This window comes from Zootermopsis nevadensis, unplaced genomic scaffold (genome assembly GCF_977971745.1).
Source record: "Zootermopsis nevadensis isolate Lab colony 2312 unplaced genomic scaffold, Znev_1.0 Znev_ptg000010l, whole genome shotgun sequence".
NCBI classification, from domain to species: domain Eukaryota; kingdom Metazoa; phylum Arthropoda; class Insecta; order Blattodea; family Termopsidae; genus Zootermopsis; species Zootermopsis nevadensis.
In genome coordinates this window covers 127,271-149,668 of record NW_028259142.1, presented here as the reverse complement: position 1 = coordinate 149,668, position 22,398 = coordinate 127,271, and the positions used below count along the sequence as shown (strand labels likewise).

Genomic DNA, 22,398 nt, shown 5'->3' with positions numbered 1-22,398 from the left:
TCCTCAGTCCCTCCAGGCAAGTGCCGCGACGGGGCTCATTGGCGCTCAGCGTCCCCGAAGTGCGTGGTCCTTTGGCGGGAGTGATTGCAGCCGGAGCCCGCTTTCGTACGCCTTCGACATCGACGTTTGTTCACCGCAGGTCGGGAGCGCAGAGACTCTGACTGAATTTTTTTGAAGTCGAAATTGAAGTGTGGCTTCCACTTGGCATTGAGGATGTGTGAGGAGAAGTTGGGGCCTGAGAGGGGCGAAGCAACACCGCGTAATGAGCGGATGTTTATGCTCATAGGTCGCAGATCAAGGATGACGAATTGGGTGTGGCGACCGTTTTGTCCGTCCACTCTCGCGTCTCCATTGATCCGGTGTTCCGACCGGACTTCCGCCATCAGCTTAACCGTCTGTGCAGAAGTGACAGTGATCGGATGAGCCGTGCCACGTTATCAGCCCATCTAATCGCCATTAATTTGCCCTTTCTGATAGCAAATATTCTCCTCAGCCTCGTAAATCACTGTTGCAGCCTTTCGTGCAAGTCTACAGCTGAAACTGCAGTTTCTGCATTGTGGGCGGGACGATGAGAGATTCCCAGACGCGTGCTGGCAAGCATCGCCCGAATTTAAATTTTTATTGTCTGATTAGCGAATGGCCTGTAGGGGAAGCCGAAACTTGGCCAAAACAATATTAAAGACGTCAGGTCCTCTACAGATGGTGCGCAGAGTTACCACTGCGCTTTAAAAGGCCCAGACGCCGCGTCGGTAGGACCGAATGCCGTCAAATGCCGCTGTCTTCCGGTGGTTTATGTTGTTCCGGCCGAGTCCTGTGACGCGCCGACACCTAGGACATGAGACCGCCGAGGTCTGCCTTTGTTTTACGTCCGAAGAGAAGCTTCACGGCTTTGTAATAAAAGGGGCTATATTTAGAGCATGCGCAGTTCACGGAATGTTAAACCGCTGTTACCAGAGTAATGACTTTTTTAATTTTCTCGCTTAGAACTGTTTGAGTTTGCTACGCCCAGTAAAGAAAGCAAAAGAAGATGACGTCATACGAAGTCATCAGCCACACCAACAGTTGCATAAGATTTCAAGTGTTAATCCTTGTTTTCAAAATTCCGTGGGGGCGGGGGGGGGGCTTTGGCTGTGTTACGGCGTCTCCTCTCGGATTTATGTGCCAACCGTAACGATCTCACACACGCACTTCGAACTGTTACCTCGCGTCTCGTCTAAAGCAGTGGAATTCAACCTTTTTCGTTCGCGTACCCCCAGATATAATTTCTCTTCAACTTCGTACCCCCAAAGTTGTTGGTGTATAATTCAAGTTATACGTAGTATATAATCTACATCTGAAATAAATTAAATAAATTACATAACTAATTATTCAATGTTATCATAAAATAATATATATATATTTTTAAATTTCACGTACCCCCTAAGATGTCTTCGCGTACCCCCGGGGGTACGCGTACCCCAGGTTGAATACCACTGGTCTAAAGCATGCGACAGGTGCGACCAGCCGCAGTCGTGTCACTTGGGCGTTCGCCCCAGCTCAGAGTTGGTGCACCCAGTTGCATATTCTGCCAGGGGACAAATTCACGGTTCAGCTGAATAGATTTCGACAGAATTTGGTATTGGCAGTGAACGCGGAAAGCTGCTTGATTCCCGTCTGATGCTGATTGCACAAAAATGGATATTGCCTGTGATAGAGACCCTGAAGTTGCCGTTGAAGACATTTCCTGACTTTCAACGAAGCGCGTGGAACACTTGGGTTCAACTCCGTGTGTAAAGTGTGCACCGCTGTGTTTAGCTGCTTGTACCAGTGCCAAGCGCCCTCTTGTTTCGAAATACTGCGTGTTCCTTAATGTAAATCTCAGCCAGCAATACAATAACACCAATCAAGAAAACATCTTTTTCTCTTTAATGACGCTCCGGTAATTAAAATGTCCCACGTAATATGTTACCGGCCTTATCAGCCTCTGACGTCTTAGCGAGGTGCACGTTAAACAGAGACCAGGTCACGCTCTGTCGTATAATCTGGGGATATGAGGATCTGGTCGGATTTGATGAAGTGTACAAACCATGGAGCCTCACCTTTTCTCAAATGTACTCACAGTACGTCTGTACTTGACTTCGGGACAGAGTCCCATATGAAAGCAAGGCAATGCCGTTCTGATTTACTGGGCTTATCAGTTCTGTGCGCGGGGGAGCGAATTCTCTGTTGGCGATTCGTTTGTCGCGTGCCTTTTCTCGTTCAGAGCAGCAGTTGAAAGGGTCCAGTGCCTTTTCGCAGGCACTTCCGTGGGCAATAAATAATGACAGACCCTTCTGTCCCTCTTCGTCGTCGTCGTCATTTACCTGTTACTGGCGTCCGATCTGCGTGCGTCGCCAGGAAGGTCCTCGGAACTCGGCTTCTGTGCCTCTTGTGAGATCAGGCCCACGTGACCAATAAGACACATTCTCTGTTGCAAACCTTCGAGTACTGTCTCCAGGTATAATTATCGCCTTATGAAATTAATTTGTCCTGATTAAAATGTCTGGGGCGTAATCCTTGTCCACGTGCTTCTTGTTTCTTCCTGCAGCTGAAGTTCGTTCCGTGCCAGGAGACTAAGATGGCGGGCGCAAGTGACCACGTACCTTCGTTTTGGACCGGTTACTGACAGGAGCGTAAGATGCAGCTGATGTCCACTGCGGCTCCAAGCGACGCCAACGAGAAGAATCTCCCTCAGGTCGCCGTAAAGAACGCCAGCGAGGCCCAACACAACGGCATCAACAGAAAGTCCTGTCCTCGGTGAGTAGCCTCCAGTGAACATCGTTTCCTCTGCGTGCTTGTGTCTCGTCCGCCGATTTAAACTCGAAATGATTCTGCGATCGATAAAAGTTTACGTATCGATATCGCACATATAAAGAGGGACAACCTTGTCTCGCTTAATCTGCGTTTTACTTTTGTTTTCTCTTTTTGAGACTGGTTGCTGCACGGAAATGTCAAAAATGTTTCTGTCGACGGTGTGTGAAATTCGTGCCGTCTCTGCGACGCCCCGTCGCTTCGTAATTCTATTGTAAGCCCTCTTCAAACGTGGAGACAGTAAAAACCTCGAAGCAACTTGCAATAAACCCGTGTTACGATCGCAAGTGAGAGGAGAGAACGCGGCAAAAGTTTTTGCAGGTGCAAGGCCTCCGGGCACCTGGAATGCAAGCAACCCAAATGGCAGCTGTGTGTAACGGGCTGCACGAAGGATCATTTTTCAGGGGCAGGTTTGACAGGTTTAGTAGATACACCCACTGGGTAACTCAGGTAAATCTCCAATGGGTCGTTAGTCGTCACAAAAACCAGAGAGAATGAGGTCTGGCTTTTTTAAAAAAAAGATTTGAGGTTGTCAGGACGGCGATGTTGATTCTCGTCTTCTGAGTCGTGAAGTGACGTAACCTGTCCATGAAGATGGCGGAAATCCAGAGAGGTGGAATCGTCAGGACGTGTTCTGTAATCTTTGTCCCTGTCGCGTGCACCGGGACTGTCTATGGACCACGCCCTGTGTGCATAAGGGGCGTGGAGGCAGAGTTCCACGCATTTTAAACCTGAAGTGGGTGGTCATCTTCACATCCCAGTGCGAACTGGACGATCCAGGCCCCCAGGAAGCCGCTAGCCAGTTGGTAAGTGCTCAAGGTCAGTTCTGTGGACACCCTTGACGACATCCCGGCACACATTCGAAGGGCAGAGGACGTCGGTCCTAGCAACAATTAAGACCGAGACGTAAATATTCATAAGCCGCGTAATAGAACGTGTTTGCTCCGTTATCTGGGCATTTTCCTTCCTTCGCTGGTGACTCTTTGTACACCGAACTAATTAAAAGGAGTCCGGTATTCTAATAAAGACGGCCATTACTGCCACTCCAGTGGCCGGCACGTGACACACTCGTCGCCTGTCAACGTGTGTCCAATCACGTCGTCTGTTCCTTCCTTACCTGACTGCACCGTCCGCTGTCCTCTTGTTTATCAACCAACAGTGGCAGGACACTGTCCTCACGTGTTGAGGGGAACTGAGGTAAACCACGAGTAGACATCTTGCATGCTAATCGGACGCCTTAGTACTCGGCTACAGACAGTCGGGAAAAAGTGAGCTCGTTATTATTTACGTTATTCAAATTGTACAAACGTCCCTTTTCTTCGTATTTTGTTTGTTTTACGCGTTTCGTCAGATTGTGGAATATTTCGTCCATTAGAAATTTGAGGGGCGCATTCCTTGTTGCTCGGTTTCCTAATCGGCGATGTCCTCCGGTCTGCTTGCTGCGCGTAATCAAGGCGGAGCGGAAAAGCACGTGTGACTCGTAACATCAAATCTCATTAGCTTGCCCCGAATGAACACAGGCTAATTATTACTAACAAGCTGGTGATCAAGGCTGGACCAAGGCCAGCCGGTGCTTCAGCGCGGGTGACGATCACATGGGCCGTGGCTAATGAGTGCGCTGGATGGCGTTTGTGAAGTCCATCGGCAGGCACCTCTACCTTTTTTTCTGCGAAATGTTTTTACTGCATGCGCCAAGTTAGTAGACAGAGCCACGTGACATCTGTGGATGAGAAGGGGAGGCGAGTTTATAGCTGACAGCGAGCTAACAACTCTTTGTGTGTGTACAGTAAGCATCGGGTCCGGAGGCTGACAATACGTGTCTTCAGCGGTTTTAAGGCAACAAGGAGCTTCAGTCGCATCGACTGTCTTCGTCTTCAGTAATAAAACAGCACAATTGCATAGCAACCGGAAACCTGCCGCCTGATTTGAGTGACTACGGCCTGGTGACATTGTGTTCGGTGACGAGAGCACTTCCTGCTCCGATCGTCGAACTCTCGACCGACTGCCAGAAACCGGGCGTAGCCTGTCAGCGAGAATATTCAAAATTTCTGCGACTCTAGTGGCCAGTTTCGTTCGTCTTGTGATCGCCTAAGATTGGGCGATCTGTAGACTCCGAGTGAAGTATTTCCTGTCATGGTTCAGCGAGATTCATATTTGATCCGTGAATTTGAAGGCTTAGGACCAGTTCTTGTGTGTCGTAGAAATATTCGATTTCGATTTACAGAGATCGATACTCGGCTTTGCTCTCGATTGATAGTTGTCAAGGCGTAGAGCTGTGTTGCATCGCTTTAACTCGTAACAAAACACAAACAGCTTTTTTAAAAAAATTGTTTTTTTGTAACATTTGCGTAAATACTTTGTCTTGTGTGCGTTTCAACTAATTTAGAATTGTGGTGAAAAGTCGTAGCATATTCTGTAGAAAGGAAACACGACGCATTTTAAAGAATCTTCTACAAGGTGAAAGCGAATGGTAAATTGTGGACGGCGACCGTGTGTCCGTGGCAGCCACTTCTCTTGCTCAGGAGGACGAGAGTTTGAACAGGACGGCGGTGCATCAAGAAGGCAGACGTGTTCGCAGTTGTCCTGTCTCGTTAATAAGAAAACGTGCGAAGATTCGTAGAAAATATTTCTTTGTTTATCTGTGCGCAGAGTGCAACGAAAGAGAGCAAACTTTGTATGAGGTCACGTCATGGGAACGACTGATTAACTTCCAAGGCAAAATCTTTGAATTCAAATAAGCACCGTCGTCTGCCCGTAATCCGAACTAACTCACGTCGATGCTCTAATAATATTGCCATCTTGTGTTTGGTGCATTTCCGGTTTGTCAGTTTATGCGCCACGAGAAACGAGATCTTAGTTCGACCTTCGTTTGTGTTTTGAACGAAGGTTCTGATTTCGTGTGAAGTGACTTTATTATCGTCGTATTAATTGGTTTGCGTTTTCCGCATTGCCGAAGCTTGAACTCGTGTTTTGACTGGGTAAACATTTTATCGTCTTAAAAGAAGAGGGTTTATTTTTTTTCCCAGTTATTGAATTTTCAAGTGACTTGTCTGCGCGGTTTTACTCACGTGTGCAATAATTTGAATTGAATGTTTGAAGAAGACGACGTCTTGTTTTGCGTTCGCTAGAGACAGTGGGGCCTCTGCCGTTGAAGTGTCGATACTGGACGGTGGATGCAGACCTCGGTCTGCCGGCCCAGTCGTTTCTGTGCTGTTGCAGTCGAAGCTTACCGAGTAAAGTGCGTTCGCACTAGAATCTCTCTTTCCAGAATAACACTCGAAGTCGGCGTGGTTTGCAGTGAAGTTTTGCTTCGGTAAGAGAGGACGCGGACTGTTTTACGTTAGAAGAATTTCTGAACACGGTTTGTCGAAGAGAGAAAAGTGGATTTGCCAAGTTATTTTGTGTTGTCTGCGTGTCGCTTAAACTTGGTCGCCGTTTGAACGTGGATTCTGGACACGCGGAAGGACAAATATTTTTGTTGATTTGTTGACAGCGATGCAACACACTCGCACGTGAAGGAATGCGACGTTCGCCGAGAACGTTTTGCACTTAGGAATATTTCGTCTAGGGCATTTCGTTGTGAGTTGGTGACACTGGCGGGACGTGATGTTGGCGGCCGTGCTCTAGCGACTTGCCTTCCGCTCTGATTGCTCGTCGTCAGCGACAATGACGTGATTGTTGTCTTCGTGGAGTCTTGTCAACAATTCAAACTGGATCCGCCACTGCAGTACCTCCACCTCCACCGTCTGTCCACGATCCTGGACTCCGAAGACGAGGAGGAACTGGACGATGAAAGTTTGCAGTAAGTACTGTGCGAATGAGGATCGTTTGTTTTTCTGGCGTGGTTTGGAACAGAGTCTGAAAACTTGGCGTCATTTCAAGGTTTCTGAACCCTGAACGAAGATCCCGACTCGTATTCCGTTCGAGCGTGTTGATAAGCGTACGGAGTATGTGACCGCAAATTGTTTGTGTTGTCCGCTGCTCCGGACGAGCGTTTGCGTTTAATCCACCGATGGGCTTGGCGGCGGCCGGGGGAGGGTACGTTGTTGACGAAGTCCCCGGAATTGCTCGCATTTGGAGTGAAATAGGAAAGATGTCTCTTTGCGCATACGTTCGTTTGAAGTGGGCTTTTTCATCGAATTACAAGGCAGAATCCGTGAAAAGTGGGAAAACACCTGAAATTTCAAGGTTGTATTTCCGTTTTCTTATTTGTCGTGTGGGATTCGCGATCTGCGGTTGTGACAAACACGGAACTAACTTCTGAGAAGTTGAGAGCATCTCCATATTGCAAGTAGCTCACTGTGGGGTTCAGTGCTTGCAGGAGAACGGAACTTTAAAGAAAATCTCGACTACGCGGCAAGAGGGACGCAAGTCAGTCAGAGTTCGAAGTTCGTGTGACTCTTCTGGTCTTCACGAGACCTGCTGTAAAAAATAAATAAAAACATGGCTCCGCGCATTCCGAACAATATTAGGCTTGTTACCATTTTGACTCCTCTTCGCTGTTGTGACGCAGCAAAGGCCGTCTTAATCAACGTGAATTGTGTTTGAGCAATCAGACGCTACGTGGCGTCTCGTTATTTCGTGATGTAGCGAGAGGAAGCCTCTGTAGTTTTACTGCAAATGGCCGTATCTCCGCGACATTTCAGTGGCACATTTACAAAACAATTCTGGCCGTGTTACGCTCTGGCCCCTCAGATTTACAATTCTTTTATCGCTCGCGCGCTAGCCGCGTGGTAAATAAAGAACGCCATGACAGCTGATAAAGACGCTGCTAACTTCCGGTGACGTCACTGCATTACGGTTTTTGCTTTCTATCTGTTGTAGGCGCTCTTTCGTAATGCAGAGTGTGGACGGAATTTCTTTTTACGTGCAGGTGTCACGGTAAAACGACACTTTCCGCGTACCTCTGGAAACGCATCGACGGTCCGCGGGTTCAAAACCCTTCACATCGTAAAGCGTCGTCTTCTGATCTCCCACCCTCGCGCTGTGTTGACTCAAATTTTAGATCCGCTGCTCACTTCTACTCTGAAGACGGAGACGGCATGTTTATGCGAAGTGATGGTAACCGTAGACCTCGGCCGTGAGTTTTGAGTCGGCGACGAAGACCGGCGTGTGACGTCACGCGTTCAGGTGCACTCTGACGTCACGAAGGTATAATTAACAGGACAGCTGTAGCGTCTCGAGAAGCGAAATCGAATCGTGTCGTTTGTCGTTTGAGATTGAGCTCGGCGCCCGCGTCTTCGGACGCAGATATGACGGCGGCGACAGGCTTGAGAAAAATACGTAACGAGGAGCTTTACAATTCACGCCCTTGATAAGATGATATTGACGTTGACAAATAAAATACAAATGGAATCATCCGTCCCGTCCTGACGAAATACCGCGAGGCAGCGCCTGACAAGCCCCGGAGACCCGAATTCCGTTGCAATAACTTGAGCAGTTGATGAAGAGCGTGGAACCCGGTAGCTCGCTGCCAGTCCGAATGCTGTTGGGTAGCGATGCAAGGCCGGGGGCACAGCCCCCCAGCAAGTGCTGGTGAAGTCAGGAGCCTCGTGTTGCCGTTTATTAGGAGCAAACTGCTAAGGCGATTAAGCTTATTTGAGCCTGGTTTATTCAGGGGTGGCCCAGACGCGCTTAGTCTCCTCTTTTCCCGAGAGGTGAACTGAAGTGGACTTACCGCAGAATCTGAATTGCCTGAGACGTGCCAAATTGAGGACCGCAATGCCGTGCTGGAAAATCACATTCGATCATAAAACCCTTCAGTAGCGTTGCCGTGGTGACGGTTGTAACAACGCAGACAGTGTAAACAGTGGCTTTTTAAAAATGATGAACCAATCATTCCGCCGCGCACTCGATCGCGTCTGTCTGTCTGTCTGTCTGTATAAGAACAGACAGATGTTTTGGAGTGCGTGGTCGCGTGGGAGCCAATCAGAATTTTGCGCGTCCGGATTTCTTTTGGCGAACAGATCGAGGACCGAATACTTTTGTACCATTCGGCCCTGTATTTTAAAGTATTCGGGAAGTTTAATTTAAATGAATTCTAACGGAGATCAATGAGCAAATTCGTGGTTGTGTCGGTGCACCCCATAACGGAGTACGCTTTTGTGTGTTCAACAGTTGCCTGTCCTGAGCCTCGGCACGAAAATTGTTTAAAATACCAGAGGCGGGATGTAAACATGGCGGACGGCGCAAGAGATAGTTTTCTGAGGCGGTGTTACAAGCGTGCTGTTGTCGTGGCCTATTTTAAGACTGTCGTTGGAGTTATGTCGGGGTGTTGCAGCCCATGAAGAGTTCGACTGCATCAAAGAGGAACTCGCCTCTGAAGGTTTTCGTAAACGCCAGGCTGGGGAAATGGCGTAGGGACGTTTAGAACATCCGTGCGCCTTGATTTAGGTCGGGAAATGTGACACGTTCATGGCGAAGCAGCTTCATACAAGAGGCTTGTAAAATTACGTGTCATTCGATGAATTCCTTGTGACGCGTCTGCTCTGTGATGCTGGAAACAAAACACTGACATTCTTGCACGAATTCGGGTTTATTTGTATCTTATCACGTGTTGCAACAGCAAATCCTTTAATCTCGTGGCGAGGAAACACGTCCAGCAAACTTGCTTCGTTATTCTCTCTCTGCTGTCAATTCCCCGGCTGTCTTGGCCCGTCTAATTCCGAAGGCACGCGGAGCGCTGGAACGTGGGGACAGAGTCTACAAAATGTTCGGAAAGAAAGCAGCTTTTGTTATCGCTAAGACAGGGCTTCGGATTTAAACGCGAGGCCAAGGAGGAGGTGGATGATCAGTGGACAGCATCCCGGTCCAAATCTCGGCTGAGATGGCGACTGCCCTGAGGTCGGGGTGTTGGCTTGAAGTAGGTCACGACCTATCTCAAAACTCATTCGTTATTTGTCTTTGTGGTCAGAATTTATTTTCGAAACCCAGTGATGCATTTGCTTACTACAGAGGATAATCGTGCTTAAACGAGACTCATTGTGCTCCGAAAAATCATTAATGGTCACAATGAAATGTGGGCGATCTGCGCACTGCAGTGGATTCAGCAGATACACTACAAAAGCAGACGATCAGTGTTTTCGCCCTCCTCCTGGCAGGACTTGCGGTGGAATGGGGGGGGGGGGTGCTGTATTTTCTGTTCCAATTCGCCGCGTGTGAATGACTGCGGGTTGCAGGTCGAAACAGATAAGGGGACTCTCAGAACGTACGTGTACATATTTGACCCAGTAATTAACACGTTCTGAGCATTCCTGACTGTCAGTAACTGTCAGTGGTGACAGCCTCATTCACAGTGCGTCGCTCGCTGGCGTCTCAGCTCCACTCCCGCCCGGAACACATGGCCGTTCTCTTGCTGCTGTCGTCTGATAAGGATAGCCGAGGTTCGAACTGAGCGCCTCAGAATAGAAAGTTCTGCCCCGTCGACTTCGTGTTGCCGCAGTAATGTCCCGCGTTGTCTGTGCAGATGTGGACGACGCTATATCAACTGCGGAGTCCAGCGGTTGACTTTCGTTTGACGGAAAGTCGCTATAAATCTCGATCTAGGTTCAAAGATTGCTGGCTTCTGGGTTCTGGCGTCGTGTAGTCTGGTAGAAGTTTACCGACGTTTCGGATGTGCCTACCGCTTCCATCATCACGGCGTTGAGTGATCAGGGTCGCGGTTTTTGAAATTCTACTCGGTCAGAGTTCGGTCTCGAAGGCTGCACTTGAGAGAAAATTGTTTTCTTTTGCGTGCTTACGCGTAACAAACTGAGTTACCAGAGGACGCGCGGGATCTGTTGGCTGGCCGAAGGAGGAGGAGGCCGAGCGGGTTACAAAGTAAGCTGGAACAGTTCCAATTGCATGTCGGATTATCATGACCATCGATTTTTATCGACATCATGTCTCGATTAGCTGCTGCCTTACCGATCTAATTAAAATTGCTATTGAAATGTCGTTGCAGTTGATCGGCGTTTGAAAATGGAACGTGTGACTGACAGACAGACAGACACAGGATTTCGCAGGGGTGTCAGCGGAACCCTTGAATCGTCGTGTATTTTTGGCTCTTTGTTCCCGCGTTTCTTTGAGGTTTGGTTTGGATTTTTGTTTCCAAGGTTTGCGGGCTGCTGTGAGTGGAGATGTCGCTCGCCTGAATTTTGACTCTCCCAAAAGAGGAAATGTCTTGGGGAAAACGCGTGCGAGGGGCAAGGCGAAGAGGCCGTCTGCTGATTGAAAATCATCTCACGAGCCATGACAAAAGAACACCGACGTTTTATTGCGGCTCGTTTAGGAAAGCCCGGGTGAACAAGCCGGGAAGGTATTGGCTTCAGGCGTTCTTTGCAACGTGCGTTTTGAGGTATTAAATCCCCCTCGTGCGGAAATAAATTTTGAAAATTTATAAATTTTTAAATGTTCCAAATATTTAAAATTTTGCGAACACCGAAAATCGCTTATCGACGTATGAGCTGTGGTTGCCCCTTTCGGCAGAACGCTACGCGTCACTATATATAATTTTAGTGTAGGCAGTCTCTTAATGGTTCGGTAGTTAAAATAATTTACAATCCTTAACAGATCGAGAAAGAGGATTATTCTAAAAGTAGTTCCTCGCAGTGATTTATGGGTACTTGGGCGATGGCGATAAAGTCACGCGTGCAAAGGCTTTAGGCCTTCCTAGCCTCCTTGACATTTGGCAGGGAGTCGCCTTAACTGGAGGACGTCGTTTGTTCGTCGATCTAGCGGTTTCATAGCAACAGAAGCATAACGTACACATTTGTGTTCGTCTTTGGACGCGTAAACAACACGAATCAAAATAGTTCGTCTGGGTCTGTTTCGCCGTGCAAGAATTTGTGACTGGGCTTAGGAATGTTTTATGAACAAGCGAACCAACGCGCGTCTTGTTTTATTAAAAAGATAAAAAATGCAACGAGTGTTGCTCAGTTTCAAGTACCATTTTATATGTTTTGAGTCTCCTCCGTGCAAATTAACTCGGCTCCGGCATCGTAGTTTACGTGTGACGTGCAGATGACACGTCGAGTCATCTACAGGGCGTGTTTGTAATTCAAGACTTTCAGCTGTTCACTTGGTGAGGAAGTCCCCCGGTTGAAAGGACCAACAGTTTGCGGCCCTGATGCTTATATTTTGCGACGTTAAAATGCATTGTCCTTATTTTCCTGCGTTGGTCAAATGGCCCTTCGTTTTGAGTTCCGTCGTGGAAGTTCTCTCTCTCTCTTTTCAGTTTTCGCTCTCGCAACTCGAGGGAGCAGTCCCGTTTTTTGAACACACTCCCGGAGCAGCGAAGTGGACGTCCCTGAAAGCCTTGTTGTGGGCAGAACAAATAATCGGTGACGGACAGAAGGCGAGTCAGTGGTCTGCATGTAAAGCCTCGTTCACACTCGCTTGAGGCAGGTTCAGTGGCGCGAGTGCCTGTGCAACGTCGCGTCCTGAAGGAACCGATGGCCCAGTTTCCTGCCGCTGGTGGTGTTCGCCATTCGTGAGACTTCTTGAAAACTGTTCTTCGGGTCAGGTCATATCGTGGTTCGTCGACACTAGTCAGATCTCTCGAGCTTCTTGTTTGCAAGCGACTTGACTGGTGTGAACGAGGCTGATATAAGCTAAGCTTTTCAATAGCATTCTTGTCACTTTTATCTTCCGTCCGGGGTAGTTTCAGCAAAAAACAAAAATGTTTCATTTCGTCTGCAGGCGAAGGTTTAACGAGGACAGCCAGAGTTGGTTTCGAAGCTAATCAATTTACGCGTCGGTTCATCGCCGTCCGCGATTTGGCCGAAGCCGTGACGTGACGTAGTTCGAAGGTCCATTTTTGAAGGGCAGATGACGCTTAGGTCGGTGCTAGGGTGGGGGAGGGTACGGGCCCAATCCTCCCCTCTTGAAGATTGCGTTTCTGCTAAAAAGACTAAAGAAACGAAGACTGTGGCGCCTTGGCATTCGGAGCAGTGAACAATCTTCTCATGGTTATGGCAATTTTGTCGGCGGGCGTCATGCCAGCTCATCTGGTTTCTGTTGCTTTCAGAGCCGACTGCGTCACGCCGGACTCTTGAGTCTATATCAGGAACGGTGAGGGATGGGTCACGTTGGCGGACCTCCTGTCAAGGTCGTGTAGTGCGTTCGCAAAAGTTCATTCGGTGGTGATTCCGCTGGAAATGGTGCCGTTGGTGGCTGGCGTCTGCAGCTAGTCCAATTTGGACACATCTGACGGTCCAGTTTTGTCGCGCAATTTTGAGACCGCGGATGCCTTGTTCCTGTTGCAAGGAGTTTCTGGGGCCCTCGAGACTTTTCAAATATTCACAAGTGGTATTTGCTAAGAGCACGTCTTCACTCATTGTAAGACAGCCAGCCAGTGTGTCCCAAACGTCTGCTTTGATGTCAGAACACAAGATGCACAAGCCTTGTGTTTAATTACCTGCAATCGGTGCTACAAACATGGCGATCATGCGAAATTATGAGAACATTTGCTTCTGCAGTAATTGCGCGATGTGCGTTCCATTTGTTTGTAGCGACTGAGCGGGGGGGGCGACATGTCCGACGTGCATGGTACGTCGCTTTTAAGCTCTGATTTACAATGTAGCAACGTGCAGTGAACCGTTTCCTGCGTTCTTTCCGAATAGACTCGTCCGAATTGTGGAAGATCAATCCATTGCGAGATGTGTTACGTAATAACGCTGATTCATCCGCAGTCGTGATCATCAGATAATCGACGTAACTGTACACTGATCCGGTCCAGCAGCTGTTGCCAGGTGTCTGTGTTTTGAGGGGCCTGTCCGTCCGTCCGTGCGCGTAAAGCATGTGGAGAATGGCCGAACGGATTTTCATTAAATTTCGCGTGGCTGCTCAGAATTCGGCAGGCTGCGTCCTCGTGGGTGGATGACGTCAACGCCCATCCCGTAATTGTCTCGTTTCGCTTGCGTTCGCTATCTTGTTTGACGTTGCACTGAATTTTACTGTTACTGATTAACGTCTGATTTCGTGGACTTCCAGAGCAGAACATGATCGGGCCACCAAATCATTTGAAATGATTTATGAATACGACGACGCTTAATCTGATAATTGCTGGGTTCCGGCCAACGCCAATACGGCGTGTCCCCTGAACAAGGTCCCTGGATGTAATTCAGGCGTTTTAAGAAGCCGGGCGGTGTTTAGTTTCTGTTCCTAGAGCAAATTTAAACATCTCTGATCTCAACGACGCCGGCCATTCGCGTGTTGTGCCTCGGCTTCTGTCTAGAAACGCGAGGATTAAGATACCGGTGGAGTGGCTGGAGAAAATCGCGTAACTGTACTCTTCAACAAATATTATTAGGATGATCAGTTCCAGGCGAGACACGTGGAAGTCTGTTGTTGGCCTCGGCGGTTTCGTAAATCTTATTCGTTGGCCCGCTTCAAATCCGCGTGAAACGTCGGTGATTATGCGACGTTCAGGCTTCATTCGCCGCAAGGAACGGAGGAATGCAACAGCTTAAAGCATCGGTCATACCACCTAGATTCGAAGCAGGAACCCTGGGAACCTGCTTCGGGCGGTCAGTGAGTCCAGCTTTTCTTTTCTTTTCTTTTCTTTTCTTTTGTGGTTGTCTCGCGCCTGTCGCTTGTCGTCTGCCCACTGTTACGTGTCTCGTGTACACAGCTGAGGGGAAAGTGTGTACTAACTTTAATTCTCTTGTTGATTAGCGCCGTTCCCAGACACGAAGACTGTCCTTAAAAGTGTTCAAAAGGATTTATGAAGATCATAAAAGTAAATGAAAGGTCATTAAAACGTTGAGGGCGCCGAGGGACGCATTTACTGACATTTTATAGGAAATTCGGTTCTGAAATGACACTTAGAAACACAGGACGTTTATATTGTAACCGAACATACCCAGAAGAAATGTCAACGAGAGAGATACAGGCGCCAGTTCGTAAGAAATTCGCGTTCTGCTGCAAATCGGTGATGGGTCCCGAGGGTTTGTGCGTGGCTGTGGTCGAAAAATGTTTTAAAAGAACCATTGCAGAAGTCAGTGCAGACCCTTCGTTCTGATGAGCAGAAAGAAGCCTTCATTATATTTCGAACCCTGGTTGATAAAGCGAAATGTCCCCTCCTTCGCCTGACTTCCTTAAAATGAATTGTACTGCAATGATGGAATTTATTATTTATTATTACAATCTCATGAACATCACAATGACGCGGCGTCCAATATTCTACGCGTCGTGAGTCGAAGTTTCAAGCTGTCGTGTAGCATTCAGATGATCCCAGAGTAGAATCACGTGCCAGCCTGCAACTACGTAGGCTCTACCCTCAAACTGTGTTCATCCTTCGGGGTGACAGGCCGACCGAGGTTCACAGTGTTAACGAGTTATGAATGTCGTGGCTACGTCGCGACGCGTTTTAAGTTCCTCGAACTACGTCTGCGCCGCGTTCAGGTGCTGGTGACCTGTTGCCATGGCAGTGACGACGTGGTGGCAAGCCCTCCCCTCACCGCCCTGGTTCACCGACGTAAATTGAAGACACGTATTAACGGGTCACTACGCCGAGTTGTCGGCCGAAATGAAGGTTTCTTTTTTGCTTGCGGGAACGGGAAACTTTTTGATTTCTGGCTGTTCTTCTGGGTTTTAATGTCGCGTGGACTTCCAGGCAGACGGAGACGTCTTGGAAGAACATACTGCCTCCATTTTCAAGGAAATGTTCTGTTGAGTTCGCAATTTGTGGATTTGAGGAGTACCTAAGCTCTTCATTGATTTGGAGAACTGCGTTGCGTTCATGTGCACCAGGGCGACTGTTGTGTTGACCACGCACTGGAGGATTGGATGCGGAACTGCGTTTACTGAACGACGTATCCAAGCGCTTCGCCTTCCTTGATTTGGACATTCCTGCCCATGTTCTGCGCAGTTATCGTCATCATGAACTCGCCGCATGTAACAACAGCTGATCGCTTTGTCGCCATGAGATTTACCTCAAGTACTGGGACACGGCCCTAATTGCTGATAAAGCTTCGTGTCTCTCGAAAACACTGAAATGTGCTTCTCGTATCTCTTGTTTCCATGGCTACACGACTGAGGTGCGTCATCGTCCTCAGATAAGCCCGTAATTGGTGCTGTAAGCCAGTGAAGCTTGATCGCTGAGTTAACCTTCCATTGGCGGCGTAGCGCGTCTGGTTTCGTCTTCGAATAATCTGAATCGAAGTAATGGAACTGCTTGTTTATTATGACAGCCTTTCGCCGCAGTGGCGACGCAAATTGATCGCTTTGTGCATTAAAAATTGTTGCCAAGCTGTGGAACTGCGATGCTCCTAGATCGCCTGGCAAAGACGAATAATCGCATGCAGTTTCATGGAAATCAGCTTGGCCATAACCTCCCTTAGTATCGTATTATATCACGAAGCAAGTTGTGTTCAGTGTAATTTACGTGTTACAAAACATGCTCGCGTGATTTTACTTCTGGTGCCTGGTTAAGTCGTCGGCGCCAAGGGGGAGCTCGTAGTTGGCCAAGAAATTCCCGGTTTTTTTTTTCGGAAATCGAAATTTCATTGCCATGTTCACAAGAGCCCGCCACCGGGCCCTATCGTGAGCTCCTCCCGCCGTCTAATATCTTCAACATCCCTCTCAATGTCATTCCCAGTCTCGTGCGTCGGCTCAGATGCCACGTGGATATCTGATCTCCTTCATTGCGTTCTAAAGCGTATGTCGCAGGCGTCGAGGTGTCCGTTGACCTCCTCGTAGTGCAGGGTTGTCTTCTGCATTGTTTTATAAGCTGCTGTGTCAGTTTGTAGGATGGGAAGTGGCCACAAGGCGAGCAACTGGTCACCTCATTCAAGATCGGCAAGGAAAGATGATTACTCCAGACGTCCGACCGACGTTGGCGACAGTCCACCGAATTTATTGTCATCACTCGTGGATATGCGAGGTCGAATGTGGCCCCAGGTCTGTGAGAGATATGTAACCCCTTGTCCAGTGCCGAGGTTCAGGTGCGTTTCGTTGTGTCTCCGCTGGTGCAATGTTCAGGGACACTTTGCCTTTCCTTTGTATGTGATGAATGTGTGCCGCTAATTTGTATGGTTTCTGTGTAAGCGCCGTCTTCCGAGGTGCTCAAGCAGGCTACTGTAAATACTGTCATGTTTTCTTTTTCTGTTTGACTTCCAAATTAGCGACGTGCGATTATTGTATGACGTCACATCCGCCCGGAGGTGTGTGGAGAGACTCCTCGGCGACGAACGCACAGAAGTGAGGAAGCTTCTTCGATAAAACACATGTACGCTGTTAAGAGAAATCGGGCGTCGTCCAATATCAGAAGCGGTCTGACGCACGTTGGCGCGTGCACGAAGTTCGGAAGGCCCTGGATTCGAATCTCGGCCGCGCGTTTCAGGCATTCCGTGGTTTTCTCTGGGCGCACCGACGAAGAAGGGATTTCGTCGATGCAAGTCGCTCTAACTTTCTTTTTAACAAGCAACTGACCGGTCGGTCTCTATGGAAACAGATCACTGCCGTCAGTTCAGTCGGAGACTAACAAGGACACGACCTGGGTTCGATTCTCGACACGTGTTCTGTCAGCCTGGGCATCGCAACTCTGACGAGACAAATTGGACGTGGTCGGGTCGCAGGGAACGTGGAGGAGCCGTCTGAGCTGCAGCGTCGCTCACTCAATTGGGACGCGGCCCTTTGCGGAGACTGTAGGAGTGAAGGCGTCGTTGAGGGGAGGCGAGGAATAGAAGCCCGAGAGAGTGTGTGATCACTTTACGGCGGCCTTTGTGTCAGGCGTTCGATTTTGATTGATCTAATTCGGCGTGGGACAGGAAGACCGAGAAAACCGCGTCGAGGTGGCTTTGAAGAAGCCCTCGGCATGTCGAAATTGCTCCTCTGTTGCTTATTACCATAAGTGCGTTCCGTGCGAACAGTTGCTGATCGCTGAGACTGGTGGTGCGCATTGTTACCACTGCGTTCGAAAGAGTTCGCGTGCTATTGATACGGAGTGCGACGTCCCTGCGCCCGCGTGTCCTGCTGTGCCCCTGACCCCGTGGTAATGGAAGAACCGCGTTGCCGGAAAACGCGTGCGTCATTCATTATCTGCTCAGGAACAGAACTCGTTGGCAGGCCTGTTTTGCAACGCGCCTATCATCGCCGCAATTTGACCTCACACTACGGCCACTGCAGCTGATATTCTTGGGTCTGGAACCTGCACGCGCTGCGAAACGACGTCTTTATGCAACGTCGCACCGGCTGAGGTCGTGCGTGGTTTTCGTCAGCCGCCCTCGGTCCGTCGTTTATGCTGCAGTGGAGGAGGCACAGGACTAATTAAAACGATGATAATATTAAAATAGATTTCTAAAGGAACTGGCTGTCGGCCGCGTGGCTCAGGTTACTTCTCGCCATCTGCGTTGTTGCACTGTCGAAACGGAGCGTCGCCAAGGCAAACATCCCTTCAGCAATTCGATCCTCAGGCCCGTCTCTCGTCTGAGGCGTGAGTGAAGCCCTGACAGCTTTTGAACAAATGTGGTTCGCGGGGGGTGGGGGTGGGGGGGGGGTGGACGGCGTCAAAGAGGGGGGCGAGGCGAGGCGAGGCCGACCCTGTGCCGCCTCATCGGCCCGCGCTAATTTACAAAGTGGAGGTGTTTCAACACTTCATAATAAGACGGCCCAGATCAGTGACGCGCAGTAACTCGGCACTTAACACTCTCTCGTCGTGCGGTTTCGTTTGAGACGCAAGAAAGAATGGGCCTCCCCCCCCCGCAGTGGTCTTTCTGACGGTGGTGCCGAAACCCCTTCTGATCTCGTGACGTTCAGTATCTGTCAGATTCGCCGACAGCTGTTAAGGACACCCAGGAAGACCTCGAGGTGCCCTTGTCTCAGCTGGACGTGCGGGCGAGTGGAAAAATGCGCTAAATACGCGGCTAAGAGCGATTCGTCCAGGGTTTGTTTCAGTCATCTCGTGATTTGACCGAAATGGACGAACGCCGACTAATTGACGGAAGCGTTTGAATTTTTTTTTGTACTGGAAGATGTGATGAGGGCTGTCTGGTAAAATCAGGTTTCTCGTCAGCGTGTTCATTACCTGAGGCGCTGAAGACCTCTTCGTGCTTTGTACCACGAACACGAGATTAGTGTCTAATTGAACGACTTCATTAATCTTGAACCGAATTTCGTTGACTAATTTTCAGTTATTATGACTCGTTAATAATCGATACAGGCATTCGACTTCTCTAGACATTTGACTGCAAATTATTTCTGCCTGGCGCAAAAGCCAATTATAAGCGGCCTTTAACAGAGGAGTAGAACGCGACGTCCATGCTGTGTATTTAGTTTGCTTTCGTGGACGCTCCTCCCCTCCTTGAAACGGATTGGCCTTTTGACACACACAATCCACGTGCTCTTGGTATGAGCAGTCTTTCGCGAACTCGCAGGTCGATATTTTACCCACAGGCACCGAATGCAGGGGGTGTAGAGAGCACCCCCCCCCCCCACCACCACCAACTCCGTTGGTGTCATTGGAAAGACGTCACTCCGCTCCAACAGCAGAAGGCGGCGCCGGATAAAATGTATACGTCGTAAAATATTCATGCGTAGTTTTCGATAGACAAATTGGGGTACTGATCGCTCACATACGTCCGGTAAGCCTGCCCTGTGTTTGACATAGCCGAAAGTGGAATCCCGTGCGATCCGCGGTTTATCGAGGGATTCATTTCGTGCCGGAAGAGGCGCTGCAGTCGAGTCCGGAAAAGTTGTTTGTTGACGAAGAGCGGTTGAGTTCAACGTCTCAGTTTATCGATTAAGGATCAAAACCTTCGCGGCTGACAGCCGTAAACTCCGTTCACGTACACGCTCACTGCAGCCACGTGATGAGTAACGTAGCCATGGAGACGAGTGACAGCATGTGCTTCGAACAAACAACCCAGCTGATTTCGAAACTTCCGCACGAGTCGAGTCTCTGCGAGAAATCGCAAGGGAGCTGATTATCCTCCATTTAATCCAAAGTTAACTGAACATCCACCGAAATTAATTATGACGGTCATGTGACACAGCGAATCCTCGGTTTCAAAGCGACGTAACAGCGATGTATGCAGATCACTTGCACTCCGAAGACCGATGACGGTCGCCTAGCAACCACACCAGAGGCGGAGAACGCTCGACGAACAAATTGGCCCTCACGCAGCATTTGATGATTACCGTCTCCTTCAGGAACTGCTTCATAACGGCGTTCACCGAGCGCGAACGCTGAGGCGTTCTTTGCACACCGCATTATTACAGAATAAAGTGTGCTCCCATCTAAGTCTTAGTTCCAAAGTTGGCTTCTACCGTGAAGTTTCCCAACCGAAACGTGTGTATTTATTTTTCGTCAGTGCTGTACGCCCTCGCAAGGGCTGCAGAACCAGAACAGAGAAGTAGGAATTGCCTCCTCATGTGATTTCCTTTGTCCGTTCGTTACTTCTTCTTCGTCTTCTTCTGGTTTGACCGACGGCGTTGTTGACCGAGGCGCCAGGCTCCCGTGGGCTGGCAGCTGTCGTCCATGTGTCGGCTTGCTGACGGGTTTAATTTTATCCCCGCTGACAGGTGATCAGAACAATTGAACGCAGGCCGGCGACCTTCGTCCCGTAGAACGAAGGAAGGCCTCGCTGCTGGATCAGGGGTTGGCGATTGATCTACGTCTCGGATGATCAGGCCCACGATAAGTTTTCCGACAAGAAAAATTAATGAGATGATGTTGGTGTTCCCAGGATATCGAATCTTTCCCCAATAGCACTGAGGGCACTCTGATATTATTAAATAATTCGGCCCGTACCGCAGAGAAAACACCACACTTCAACATTACGAAGATCAAGTGGTTTACGCTGTTTGGGGAAATAATAAATGAGCAGTGTAATTGAGTGGACTGACGTGCACATCTGTTTGACCTAGTATCAGCCTTAATAAACCGACACAAATTTTCCGTAAAATGTCGTAATTTAGGCCCATAACCCGGGGGGTCGCGACTCGATAAAGAAGGCTCCAGGTCCTCAAAAAAGTTGGCTGATTGATCTGATTTGTAGGATCAGTGCCGGAAGTACCACGTGACATGCTGTTGGCAGAAATGTTTTCAACTCGGAAGTTGGCTGAAAAGATTTCTTCAAGATTTTAACTAGATTTTGCATGAAATTTGTAATGATAATGGGATTGGAGCAGCAAACGTTGTCACTTACGAATTTATGAGTACGTGACAGCATTTCAGCTTTTGTCCAGAAGTTGGTAGGACAAGGAGACGCACGCCAGTTCTTTGAATATCATTCCAGTTATTCTCTCGGATATAAACTTGTTTGCATCCGAATGTCTTCTGTCTGCGCGTTTCGGTTTCCGCTGACTTCTCTGCGCACTGCCCGTCCCTGGCAATGCAGAAACCATTCAAGGAAATTGATTACCGCTTCCGGTTTGTCTTTTGTGCATTACAGGCCAGTGGTACGTATGTATACCACTTGACTTCCCGTTTACATCACTGCGTGTCGCCCACAGTCTGCTGTTCGGTTTTGTCTGCTTCTGAGACCGAAATACCTCAAACGTTTACCTCACGTTGTTTTCGTAGCAGCAGGACCCGCGTATTTTGCAGTGCGAACGCCAGTCCGTGGTTAGTAAGTTGTCTGGCCCCTAATTGACCAGCGCGTGGGACGAACTCACCTGCCTGGTAATATTTCACAGCCCCCCAGGTCTCGGGATTCAGCGGTATTCGTGTGCGCGCCTTACAGCCTGTTTCACATAATCTATCTCGATTCCACGGTACGGTAATCAAAGCGGTCGGCGTGACGTCCTCACGCAGACTAATAGCACGGGCTGCTACTGTACTCGTCTTGACCGTCAGCACTACGCGAGTATAAGTTTTATGACAGACTCAGTATCGTTGAAATTTCTGGATCACAACGTGTCCAGATCGGCGACCAGTCACAGAAACGTCCTTGAATGGGGCGAGTTCTCATTGGTCCTTCGGAACCGTTTTAGGTCCACACGCGACACACCGTCTTTGAAACAGAACGCTCGTGCGTCTACTTCGAAAAAGGAACCAAGGTTCCTCAACTGCTGAAGCGCAGGGCTTTTTCTCGATGTACATTTCAGTGTTTTAAAAGTGTCGTTGTGTTTTCAAGCCACGGAACACGATTTTCCTACGTGAAACAATGTCTTCTCCGCACTACGCGCCGAGGAACAGCGGTGACGTTCAACGACCCCTGTACACAGTGGCAGTTCTTTTCCCGGCTAAAGTAGAGTGCTTATTTTCGGGCAGCACAGCCACACTCCTCCGAGACCCATTTTAATATTATCTTCCCTTATACACGTGGTATCTTTATTCCGGGGCTTCTAACTGGTGCGTATGTCGACCACTTCGCATTGAACGGGCAACGCACGCTGAGATTTGTCTAGGAACAGGCTGTATGAGGCTTACCATTGCGAACTGCGTACACAAACGTCCGTGGCAATTTGTATGGTACACACAGGACGGAGACGGTTCGTTGAGGCGCTGTGTAAAGAGAAGAGGAGATAAAGCAGTCCGTTGAGCTCTTCGTGTTTGTTACAAACAGTATCAATCAAGTACTTGTTCTGATTAACTCTCAGAATGATGGTGTTCGTCGAAAAACAGCTTTCCAAGAAATTACGCGT

General features: G+C 48.9%; 1 protein-coding gene across 4 annotated transcripts in view; it reads left to right on the top strand.

The window, feature by feature from the left end:
- Ac78C (adenylyl cyclase 78C) overlaps window positions 1-22,398 on the top strand; it is a 61,144-nt gene that overhangs the window by 5,157 nt on the left and 33,589 nt on the right. For 3 of the 4 annotated variants that reach the window (XM_087346086.1, XM_087346083.1, XM_087346085.1), the window contains exon 2: window positions 2,567-2,775. In XM_087346086.1, coding sequence (XP_087202212.1) covers window positions 2,657-2,775 — 119 coding nt within the window. In that variant the 5' untranslated portion in view covers window positions 2,567-2,656. Of the gene's footprint in view, window positions 1-2,566; window positions 2,776-6,476; window positions 6,632-22,398 lie in introns of those variants that run through there. The other variant, XM_087346087.1, reaches the window with a different exon arrangement.